The sequence below is a fragment of the Phaenicophaeus curvirostris genome, chromosome 4 (assembly GCF_032191515.1).
Source record: "Phaenicophaeus curvirostris isolate KB17595 chromosome 4, BPBGC_Pcur_1.0, whole genome shotgun sequence".
NCBI classification, from domain to species: domain Eukaryota; kingdom Metazoa; phylum Chordata; class Aves; order Cuculiformes; family Cuculidae; genus Phaenicophaeus; species Phaenicophaeus curvirostris.
Window position 1 is genome coordinate 32,371,505 of NC_091395.1, and position 12,254 is coordinate 32,383,758.

The 12,254-nt window shown below is 36.7% G+C and overlaps 1 protein-coding gene across 5 annotated transcripts in view; it reads left to right on the forward strand.

The window, feature by feature from the left end:
• Positions 1 to 12,254, forward strand: part of ARFIP1 (ARF interacting protein 1) — a 42,683-nt gene that overhangs the window by 12,233 nt on the left and 18,196 nt on the right. For 2 of the 5 annotated variants that reach the window (XM_069855699.1, XM_069855701.1), the window contains 3 exons: positions 5,642 to 5,756; positions 8,742 to 8,837; positions 10,252 to 10,361. In XM_069855699.1, coding sequence (XP_069711800.1) covers positions 5,642 to 5,756; positions 8,742 to 8,837; positions 10,252 to 10,361 — 321 coding nt within the window. The remainder of the gene's footprint in view (positions 1 to 5,641; positions 5,757 to 8,741; positions 8,838 to 10,251; positions 10,362 to 12,254) is intronic. The other 3 variants (XM_069855700.1, XM_069855702.1, XM_069855703.1) reach the window with 3 other exon arrangements.

Genomic DNA, 12,254 nt, shown 5'->3' on the forward strand with positions numbered 1-12,254 from the left:
AGTTTTAGAAAGTAAGCATCCTTTGTTACAGTGCTGGATGCCGTAATATTCTGGTATCAATTGGATGAAATGTCTAATATCTTTTAGTTATGAATAAGTTTTACCCAGTGCTTTTCAGCTGTCCAAGCTCTGTTGGAACTCACTTAAGCTTTAAAACCTTGATATGTTAAACCATTTGCCAATGTTTGGGTGTTTGTTAGTCTGTCTTAATAACAGCAAACTTAAGCATTTCATAATCAAACATTTTTTCCTTACTGCTTTGTACAAGAAAACTCAACCAAAAAAAGTCTTGCTGGTTTCTGTTCTTCACTATTTTTTTTCACTTTTTGCTGACTTCTAGAACGGTTTTCTTCCAATGCTATTTTAAGTATGTGACTTGAGTAGTGGTGTTTTAATGTCACTGAAGGTGTTGGGAGCGGAGGACTGTGGGAAGGAGTAAGTATGTTATTCCTAATTCAGTAACGTGACAGTGTGAAAGCTGCATAGGAATAAAATTAATCACAAAACTGGTCTGCCTGTAAAGGTATTTAGGGAGCTGTAAGCTGTTTGTTATGCTTAAACTATTGTACAAAATCTAGATGAAGTTCTTACGGGTCTGAGTCTCTGAAATTGTTGTACCAATTGTTTCCTTTCATTTTTGATATCGACTCCACTTGGCTCTTTTTGTACTCTTACAGGGGCAAAACTGTGACTGAAGATGTCACCAGTAATAAACTTCAGGTGGCAAAAGATAGATTAACTTTGAGTCTTCAATTTATCTTATTAGACATACAAAATAAGCTCTCCGATGTGATGAATCTGAGTGCATGGGTTCAGTATCTTGTTCTGTAATTTTATTACCAGACTGCACAAATAAATAAGGTCAGTTATTTTTGTCTTTTGCCTTCTGAAAAAAAACCAGCCTTGTCACATTCTACCTAAAATCTGAGTTAGTCACTTAGGTTTTGATATGTTGACCAGCACAGCCTACATTTTATTTTGGATAATTACATTTTCATTAATGTCAACCGATTTATAATATATTTTTGTATCAGTTCTAGAAAATTGGTTTTAGGCAATGAAACCAAGACCACCAGTCTTTTTATTTATGTAGCCAAGTGGTCTGCTTTGTGGAGTCTTAAAAACCAAAGATATGAGTAGAAGGGGAACTAATTTAAAACTGGATTATGGTATGACATTAGGTAGTAAGTTGGAAGAGATGTAGTGGAAAACATGTAGTCTTCTGAGTGAAGAGCAATGTATTGGATGATAGAACACATATTGTCAGTCCATGTTGTTTGCACTTCAGCATAGGTTAAAGCCTTCAGCTCTCCTCCCATTTATCTTTTTGATGTTATATTGATGTGAGGATGTAGTGGCTTAATTAATGGACAATGGGAGTTGAGTGATATAGTAGGCCAAAGAGAAGAAAAAATGCCAAACACATAAGGAGCTCCACTTGTACATGAATTTGGGTAAGAAGTTAAAAAGTTCAGAGCCAGTTGTCTTGCTGGAGAGATGTTATGTCGATCTACTTAATGCTTTGTTTCATGGTACTTGTAAAATAGGATCTTTAAACTGTGAGCTTTACAGTAAGATGTGTGGCAAATTTTTCCTAAAGGTAACTTGAGTAGTTTTATTTGAAATACCTGTCATAAAAAAGTACATGATTGTTCCAAGTTTAGTTGTTCCACTTATAATGTACTCCTTGAACTAGCTAATGATGTAGGGGTTTTGAAATAACTTTGAGGTAGTAAAGGTGGGTAAAACTGTATTTCTTTTTAAACTTACTGTTGGTAGTAAGCAGAAGATTATGCTTAATCATGCATTAATAATAGACTAAGAAATTAACACAGTGTTGTTTGCTTACTTGCTTCTTACTTTCTTCTAAGTTTTGACTAGGCAAGTAGGTTTTGACTGGGCTTGGACTAAGCAGACTTTGAAGTTTCTCCTGAATGAGAGTCTGCTAAGCCCACTTCAGCTAGGCTTGTGCTAAGCTTCTCCTAAGCAAGTTTCCACTAGGCCCGCTTCTGCTGATAGAGTAAAAAGCACAGTTCTGGTATCTTTCTCATCTTCATTTTAGATGATTATGGAGAGAATAAATGGGAAGTATCTTTTTGGAAATAGTGTTTAATTCAGCCAACATTCCTTCCTGAACATGCATTCTAAGCGACATCTTTACTGTGTCTGCTGTCTCAACAGGATTGGTGTGTCAGAAGCTCATACTGGTTTATCTAGATGATCTGTACAATAAACTGATGAATATCCTTGTTAGTCATTTAAAAAAGGCTAACCCTACTAAAACACATTTAGTTTAGTATGATGGTTTGAACTAATTAAAATGAGATTTTAATGTAGAGTTAAAATGGTTTAAATGTTCTACACTATATAGGTTTGCACTGTGTTTACTAGACCAAATTAAGCTAGTGCAGCTGTTCCGTTTACCTATATTTGATACTTTTTGCTGCTTTGAGCCTTTAGCATGATGAGTGGCTGAGAGTGAGATAGATAACCCAGCCTTTAGACTTCTTGAGAGTCTGTGGAGTTGTAGGGCTTTTATACCTCTGGATCTCAGTGAAGTTGCAATGTTAAAATACTTATGCTTAGATGGTAATTGCATGAGTATGCAATCATATTCAGCCTCATACAATTAAAAATTATGAATGAAGAATCTTTTTTGTGGTAGGAATCCTTTAACAGGTTTGTAGTTTGGAAATGTATCAACAAATGTTGACAAATTTCAAGACTTGATTTCCCTTTGACAAAGGTGGGGGGAATCTCTTACAAGTTTGAAAGCCGATCTTTTGCTCATCAAAATCACCCTCTTGGGTAGAAGAGCAATAAATAATTAAAACATAATCACCTTATTGTGGTAGGCAATCTGTTCTCATTTCCCATGTTGTAACAGCAAATCTGCATTTGGTGGGAATAAAGGAAGCTATTTATGTTCCCTTCTTGCCACTCTAAAATCTCTTTAAGTCATATCATACCTTCTCTTAAATGTGAAGTTTTGTGCACATCTTTTGTTACTCCGAAGGCTGTGTCTGAATTATCCTTCCGTGTAAATTATTGAAGGGATAAATTGCTTTGCCAGAGCGAGTACAGATTATTGGTAGCTTTTCTGGTTTTCTGCACTTGGAGGGGAGGGAAGGAAAAGAAAGCACAGTCACTTGGAAGAATGACGTGCTAAAAATGATGTGCAGAAGCGTGCCATAACTGAACAGTAACTTGCATATCTATAAACAAACTTTCTAATGACAATTCTAGTCATGTATAGCTCAACAAATGATAAATCTTTAGATTCATATGCAAGGATATCTTCAGCAGGGATATTTCAGCTAGTTAATATTGTTTAAAAACAGGCTTGAATGCAGTTCTTTACACTGAACTTTGCCTTTTTGCCAATGAAGAAGGTGTAGCTCTCTTTGAACAAATAAGAGTTTGTACATATACATACGTATGTAGATATGCTTACATAAAAAAGCTGTATACGTAATTGAAGATCTTAATAATTTTCGTGATCGAAATATCAGGTTTTTTAGTCAAGAGATGGATGTGTTGTAATATACTGATTTATTTAACTCTAGTTTGTTCAGCCTATGTTTAGCTTTAAGTTAGAATTAAGCCGCATGTACAGAAGTATGATTGCTTAGATATAAACTTTTGTCTTTACATAGCAGATGATTCTGCATTTCATCCTTAAATACAGATGATTGCTTAGATTCCTATTGCAGACATGCTTAAGCAGGTTAACTTTCAACATATTTTTGGCTACCGATTTAGGTATTTCAGAAAACTATAAAACGTGCCAAGGTGCCTTCAGGAATAGATATTGATGCCATGTCCTTTTCGTTAGGTCAGTGCATCTTCTCTGCAGCCTGGTTATCCTGTTTCAAGTCTGTGCTTTTTCAGTTCCTCGTGACTTGCTACATTTTGAGTTAAATGGAATCTGTCTGTTAGACTAAGTTGAAGCGAAGGCTTTCCAGAATACCACCAACTGTCAGTGGTTAAGTCAGTTGTGGAGGCTGAAACAGTATGTATCCAATGTTGTGATTGTAAGAATTTCTTCACCATGAGAGTGGTGAGGCACTGGCGCAGGTTGCCCAGAGAAGCTGTGGAAGTGTTCAAGGCCAAGTTGGATGGGGCCTTGGGCAGCCTGGTCTAGTGGGAGATGTCCCTGCTCATGGCAGGGGGGTTGGAACTGGATGATCTTTAAGGTCCCTTCCAACCCAAACCATTCTATGATATGCTTAATTTGTGAAATCGGGTTCTCCATGTGACTGCTGTTTGTTGTTCATGCTGGTTTTGGGGTCTTTTTGTCAGTGGGTTTTGTGGTTTTCATGTTTGTTGGGGTTTTTTTGGTATAATGCTTCAGATACACAAATGTGGCACAGTCATTAAATAGCTAGTTCGCGTGAGTGGAAGTATGGCTATAGGAATTGGTTACTCTGAATGCAAGGATGTCCTGGGTTTTCAATGAAAAGATTTCTACTCTGCTGCAATCCCAGGTGTTTGTAGCTATTACTTTTTTTCATCCTTCCAGGAGTTTGTCTTAAACTAAAGACAACTAACTAAATCTGTGGGGATGAGATCCAAAGCCGCTTCCTGACAGTCTGAGCCTCTAGGCAGTATCATTCTTACACACTAGCTTGCTTCTGGTTTCTGCATAAAGCAACTACAGTAACAGGTCTAGCATAGATTGGATTTTAAAGTTTGTTTTCTCTTTGTAGTTAGAAACATTGCACATACCATAAATAGTTACTGCACATGTCTAAGCATTGATGTCTTAAAGCTGAGTGTAGTTTTTTTCTGCAAATTCACCATTGCTCCTCTATACTTTTTCATCTTTTTTGCTTCTGTACAGAAGCAGAGAGGGTGCAAAAGAGTACCTGACTTCAGAAACTAACAGTTTTCCAATTTCTTAATTCTTAATTCTTTTGTAAGTGACTTTTACCTTTCTGCTTTCACTTCCAGATTAGCTTTTCACTCACTCTTTACTTCTACAAATTAGTGATTCGAATTTGTCTTGAATACCAGAACTTCTTTTAAAGCACTAAGTATATTCTGTAACACCAGAGACTTAAATTTCAGTCAGGTGTTCTGGAAATATAGTCCAGGAAACCTTTGGGACCTGTTCAGAGATGGGCAAGATAGCAAAAGTGGGCAGTAGGATGGTATATGAGTTACGGTGTATGAATTCACAGTTCAGTAACAGGCTTGAACTAGGTTTCTGTGAAGACTTCAATTGCTTCCAAGTTGATTGTACTAGTTAATCTAGCTCTCAAAACGTAAACGAGGTCGTCTCAGGCGCTTTTGAATGAACGAATTTTAAAAGCAAACAGAAGGAAATGGCAACTTTGTGATGCAAGCACTTGTGATGTAGAGTAGGTGCTCAGAAGGAACCTGTTGGAAGTGATGTTTGCGGGTGTTTGTCCCATGTCAAATGAAGTCCAGAATAAATACACAGGCTATACTTAGTGTTTCTCATTCATTTTTTTTTTTCTTGTGTGTCACAGTAGAAGGCTGCAACACCAGTGAAGACATTCCAAATTAAAGGCAGAATTGCCTGTCTGAGAGCTGCTGAAATTGCATTATAATACTTTAGGTCACATCTCTTTTTTAAACACTGACTTTCCATTTTTTTTATTCAAATATTTCCAAGGACTTGAAACGTTCGTTACCAGTTGGACTAGGACTTTCTGAAACCAAAATAACTTCCCATGGCTTTGACAGCACCAAAGAAGGAGTTGTTGAGGCAGGACCATTTCCAGGTAAAGGTAAATTCTTTTTTTGTCTTTCAATTTAAAATCTTTAGACATGTTTTCATATGGTCAGGAGTAGTGTTCTGTAGATGCTTCGAGAATTTTGGTGTAAATGCACACATAGAGAAGTGCATTAGTGACAACCAGTTTACCTTCTCTGGTAGCTGGGTTGTTAAAATAGACAATGCTACACTTGCAGTATCTGTCAAGACTCTAGTGGAAACTACTTAGTGTTAAATTTGTCCATGATTACAGTAAGGGAAGTCCTTGAGCACTTTGAAGTGGTGTCAGGCTGCAGAATTAGTTTTCTTTAAATGTTGCAGGTATTGTTCTGATTTGAAACATAACTGAGGAGTCATTTATTTCTTGATACACAGTTCACTTACCTGGAGCAGATCAATGAGTAGAATTCTTCTTTGTTGGCCCCAAGACCTGAGTCTCCTTTTGTTTGTAAAAGTGCATATATTGCTTTAATATATTGTTGTTAGGTGTCATAAGGCTTTGGTCTCTTTTTCCATGTATGTTTGAAATTATCTCAAACTAGCAGCTGTGAATATAGTTCTCTTTGTAGTCAGACATTTAATTTACATTTTGTTTCATTTCCTGTTTGGTAAAATGTTGTGCTTATGAAAACAGTTACATGCTGCACTTTACGTATATTTCAAAATGAATGCTGTGGTTTATTTAAGTCTTTGAAATTAGCAAAGTATCTAGCTAAAACCTGGGCAGATGGCAAACTGCTCACCGTTCTATTTTGTACTGATACGAAAAATACCAGCAAATAAACTCAATAATACTCTTTTTAGAGTTGTAGAACGCAAGCGTCCTTTATTACAGTGCCAGACATATGGGGGATGATTCCACCAATCATGCGTAATGAAACAAGAGCTGGTTATAGAACATATTTCCCATCTACATGCGTATGTATAGCATTTCCCAGAAATCTCATGCATATTTTATTACTTTCCAAGGACTCATTTTAATGTTATTACGACCTTTGCAACAGCCAAATCTCTACTAATTGGTACAATACCAGTTACCTCTCTAACTTTACATTCTTTACATAGAGAGACTATAAACAAGCAGAAATTATTACAGAAGAAGATGTATCTGTTCAGCACATAGTATACTTAACACAAGGAGTTACTATTTCTCAAGAGAACAGTGTCTGAAAAAACAGTTTGAAAACAAGTTGTCTGAAAAACATGTTATCTGAGAGACATGCTTGTCTGAAAATTAGTTACTTAAATGAGACTTTGCTGATGTTAGAAAATTATTCTGCTTTAGGTGAGACCGGAATATTCCCCTTTTGCACTAGTACCTGCTTTGCAGTATTCTACATTGGCGGCATAACCGTTGCAGTTAAGCCCATTAGTTTATAAGGGAGAAAAAGTGTCTGGAGTGTTTCAAGCTACGCTAATATGTTTGAAATCCAAATGGTCTGGAGTAAGTACATACACAAATAATAAGCTTTGGAGACGCATTTTTTAACATTGGATGTCGATTTTCTCCCAAGGATATTTTCTTCAGATTTTTCCTAATGCTGTAACCAAATCATTGTGGAGGGAGAGAGAAAGAAGTGGTGGAAACTAAGGCTTCTTATGAAAAGATGGACAAACTACCCTATTTCTAAAAATTGGTTTTTCTGTTTGCATTAAAAAATGAAGCCCCAATAAGGACACTCAAAGTAGACAATACTGGAGGGAAAGGGCTTTTAGGATTTGGGGGATGTTGAATGATGAAGCATGCATAAGGCTGAATTAGTACTCAACCAAATGATAAGGGTTTTTGAAAATGCTTGTCTTAGCTCGCTTGCTGAAGTGATTCAGTCTTAGACCTTTAGCAGGTTCTTGCAGTTAAACTTTTATGCTTGGATGAATCCAGTTGTGGCTCTTATGTAATGTATCACTACAGAAAAACACAGCAAGTGCATTGACTTTCAGTCTTCTCTTTTATGTGTATTCAAGTCATTGAATTAATAGTACTCTGTTAGTAATGCTGTAAAGTATGTTTAAAAGGCAAAACTGGTTGTTGATTCAGTTAATTTGAGTGATATTTTTGGTGTTACTAATTAGAAATTTTGTTGAACCTTGCTGAAGCTTAGGTTTGATTTTCTTTTCCTCCAGCACACTGCTAGCCATGAAGCATCTCAGAATTTCTCAGCAAAAGCAATAAAAGCTCCCCCCTTGGTATGATAATTACTCATCACTGGGGGGGAAAAAAGTGGATTTGTTTGTTTGGTTTTTAAATCCTGGAAAATTCGTAGGAATGCCACTTACATTTATGTGAAATGGAAGAGCTGCAAAGCTCCGAAAAGCATGATCCTAAAATAGCTTAGATAACACACGTGGTACAGGTCATTTAAAGTTGGGGGGTTTTTTTGTTTTTTTTTAAATAGAACAGGCAAGTGCTGTAAAATCCTTCTTTTGGGAAGGAGATTACATACCTTAACAGATAATGGCTCGTATGATCTTCAGGATAGCTTGTTGCTGTGTGTTTACACAGACTTAGGAACAGATGTTAATCAAGTATATCTGAAACTGGCACAGACTCCAGAGCTTGCTTCACCCCTTAATGCTGTCATTACCGTTCAGTCACAATGCAGAGTGAAATCTACCTAGACCTGAAAAAGGAGGTTTCAGGTGTGAAAGCTGGATATGACAGTCTTTTGTGGAATTTTCTGTTGATAGTATATACTTAACTGATGAAGTTGTTGGTTCTATTTTGATTACTCTTAAAAAAAGAAAGGTTTGGCATCATGACGTAGCAAATAAGATTAAATCATGAAAACTTGGAGTAGTTCACATGAGCAGCTGCACTGGTTAAAGCATTTCCATCAGAAATTCCAGCAACTTTTCTGTGAATGTTTTTATTTAGTTTGTTGATGAAGCAAATGTTTCTTTGTTTTGAAAAATAAACCAACCCTTATCTGTGTAAAAGTGCACGTTGCCTTCTAAGGGAAGATGATGGATTCTCATGGATAATGTGTCCGCTTTTCAGGTTCCTCAGCATCACCCAAATCATCTGTTATATCTCCTAGCAGTGCAGCAGCTAGCAGACTGGCTGGACAAGGTTGCGATTTAATTATTCCCACAGGTATCATAGCACTGAATGGATAACGCCCTTGTGTCTGCTGATGCTGTACTAACTCTTCCATGTCTCTAATTTGATTTACTGTTACTTGGAAATATAACTTGTGGATTTTTTGGTGGCTCTCATTTCTGGCTTGTAACAGTTCACACAGTTAATCTCTTCTTTCCTTTCTGCGTGCGGCTTTTTGTTCTATAAAATGTTACAAATAATTACCAAATATTGATAACACTAGCTAAAATGGGAGTAACCAAAATCTTTTATTTAGGTTAAAGCTGAAAATTTTGGCTCTTTTTGCCAAAATGATCACGTATTCCAGTAGAACAGTGTGTGAGGTGGCCATTAGGAGTTCACAACGCCCAAACTAGGCTTTGCCACTTGACTCATTTTGTGCCTATGGGCAAATTACTTAACGTCTTTGTCTATTTCCTCCTATATAAAAAGAGAAAACCTATTCAGTTACCTCATAAGGGTGCTGAGAGGATTAATTACTTAATGTTTGCGCAGCATTTTGAAGACATCAAGAACATAATAGAGCTTGATGCTGAAGGGGTGTCTTGAGGCATCTATATAGACTTTTTTCCAAACTCCTGCTTACCTGGCAAGGCTAAGGTGACTGTAAGTAGCAGAGGGATTTAGGCAGGAGTTGTCAAAATTTTATGTGAATACATAAAAATGTAGAAATAGTAGTGCTTTGCAGTCCTTACTGTAGGACACTAGGAAATATTATTGCAAAATTAGAATCCACGTGATATCCCACATTAGCTTGAAAATACTAACTGTTGGCAATTCATGTGTGCTGATTGGCCCTAGGTATTTTAGTGTGTTGCCTCATGTATTTTCTTTGTTGCTGCTTTTATACTGCTGGCTTATAGAATTAGTTATTCCAAGTAGAATGAGCTAATAAAGATAAAATAAGCAAGCTAAGTATTGTCTGAACACATCTTCTGGGAAGGATGATGTTTGATGGAAAAGAAGAAAAATCTGTTTTGAAATTTATTAGCTGTACTCTGTGACAACAGTTTTTATATGCTGATAATTTTCATTTAATGGTCTGCAGGTTCCAAACAGACTTTTAGGTTGGCTAAATCCAAGAAGGCGTGCAACTGCTGGAATTTTAAAATGTAGATTAAGTAATAAACATGTCTCAAAAGCAGTTTTAAGTTTGGTTATTAAAACTATGCATTCAGGTAAGCTTTATTCAGCCCATTACTACATGAAATACTGAGATAGAGACACATTTTATATCAGTTTTAAACCAAATCTCTCTTTCTGGAATTGAAAACCTGCATATTCATCTTAAGCTCTTACTGTCTCTCTGCTTTTGCCTGTGCAGTTGCACAGATTTTCCATACCTGCTATTAATCTCTTACACCAAAAAAACTCAAGGCCTTGAAGATTTACTTTGTATCTGACACAGGGGGCAAAGCTCAGCAGAAGAGTGGACCAGTTGTGTTAGCAGAGGAAGTAAAGAATCCAGCAATGGAGAAATTGGAATTGGTGAGAAAGTGGAGCCTAAACACTTACAAGGTATGCAGATAGGTATTTGTGTGTGGGTATGTTATGAAATCTAGAAATGAGTTTGCTATTAGATGACACTAAAACTTTCCAAGTATTGTACTGCTCTATGAAAGTATTGTTGTTGCAGTCAGCATTAAGCAAGAATCTGTATGGAAAGCTTAGTGTTTCTCAATGTAGCATTCTTTGTAAGCTGTACAGATTTCAGCACTAATGCTTGTAGTTAAATCTTTTTGCTATCTTTGAGTTGATTGCTGATATGATAAAATAATAGGTGATGGGGAAAAGTCGGGCCCATCTTACAAGTTCCATACTTGTCACTTAATCTCTGTTCTGATGGTTTTGTTCTGTTCTTGGCTGGTTGTTTTTCCTTAGTGTTGGAATTGTTGCTTTGATTCACTTGTGTTTTACTCTTGTATGGTGCTTCTTTGTGATCAATTAGAATTTGATGAAATCAAAATAGTAACAAAAGAATCAAGAAAAAGTACTTAAAGCACACCAGTTTGCCTGAAGTGACTCCCATTAAAAAGCCATAAGGTAAGGAACAATTGTCAGGGAATACATTACTGTCAGGCATTTTAAACAAAGATCAGTTTTGAAAAATAGCTTTTTGTTATGCTTGCAACTTATGACAGAGGTGTGAACAGGTAGGTTATACATCAGTGGGATCTACCTCCAACCATGAAGAAATGAAGAATCTGTGGAAAAAGCTTCCCTTGTAAAACACAGGTCTGAATCCCTCCAGTGTTCATAAGTTCAGATAAGGACTTCCTCTCCAGTGAAGACGGGAAGCAGGGGTAGAGGCATTCTACTCACTAGTAAATGCTTATGCTGCTCTTTGTGTTAGAATGAGAAGTTTACATCTTTATTCTATTAAATGGCTTTTAGAAATTCTATTTCTCTTGTTACCTAAATTTTTTAGCAACTACAGAAGTCTGTCCACTACTCCTGGAGTGTGCTGTGATCCAGTCAAATATACACCAAAGCCATTCTTTAAAACTCTGTCTGTTTAAGAAACATTGCCTCTTGAGATCGAATCTGCTATAGCAGAACTAAATAGAAGAAGATTTGACCTTATTTTCTCTTTGTGGTGCCTTGATTTAGAAAACAAACCCAAAAAATCTCCATGTCTCAATTGCAGAATGATTGCAAACGTGCTTATGTGAAGCAATAGCCAGAGGACTAAGTGAAAATGATCTCAAATCCTTGTTTAGAACATTATTTCTTTGGCAATATCTTTGCAGAGTCTGTGTTTTTTAGATTCCTTTATTGGCTTAAATGTCCTCCTCCCTGAAATCCAGAATCCCACCAGTTATGGAATAGCAAACAAAGACTAGCACTTTCAGAAAACTGATCTGTTTTCTTCATCTGTAAGCTTGAAGTTGTTTCTCGAATATGCCTGAGGAGTTAAGTCAGTTATGATCTAGAGTCCCATACTTACTCCTTGTACAGCATTTTTTGAGGAATAGGATTGTTCAGAGAGTGCTTACGAATTCGTTTTTAGTTGAGGGAGCACTATGGAAATGTCCCTGGATGTGCCATACACTTGAAAACACTATGTAGACTACATTTAAAAAAAAAAAAGTTTAATTTTATTAAGGACAGTATTTCAGTTTGTGGACATACTGGCTTGCTTTGGTTCCCATTAGGAAGGTTGTGGAAAGACGGCTTCTCCTTGTCTCATAATAGCTGACTGATTATAGGTTAGAACAGATAAAGGGCTGGAGTAAATGGTTAGTGGAAGGAAGTCAGCAGTGGAACCCCTCTAAGCTGAAAGCCATGGTATTCAATATACCAGGCGTTAATCTGCACATGGAATTAGTGGTGAAACGCGCTGCTAGGAGTTTCTTTAGGAATCTGGTATGAGTAGTTCTTCTGTCACAGTGCCTGTATCAGGAGTTGCGA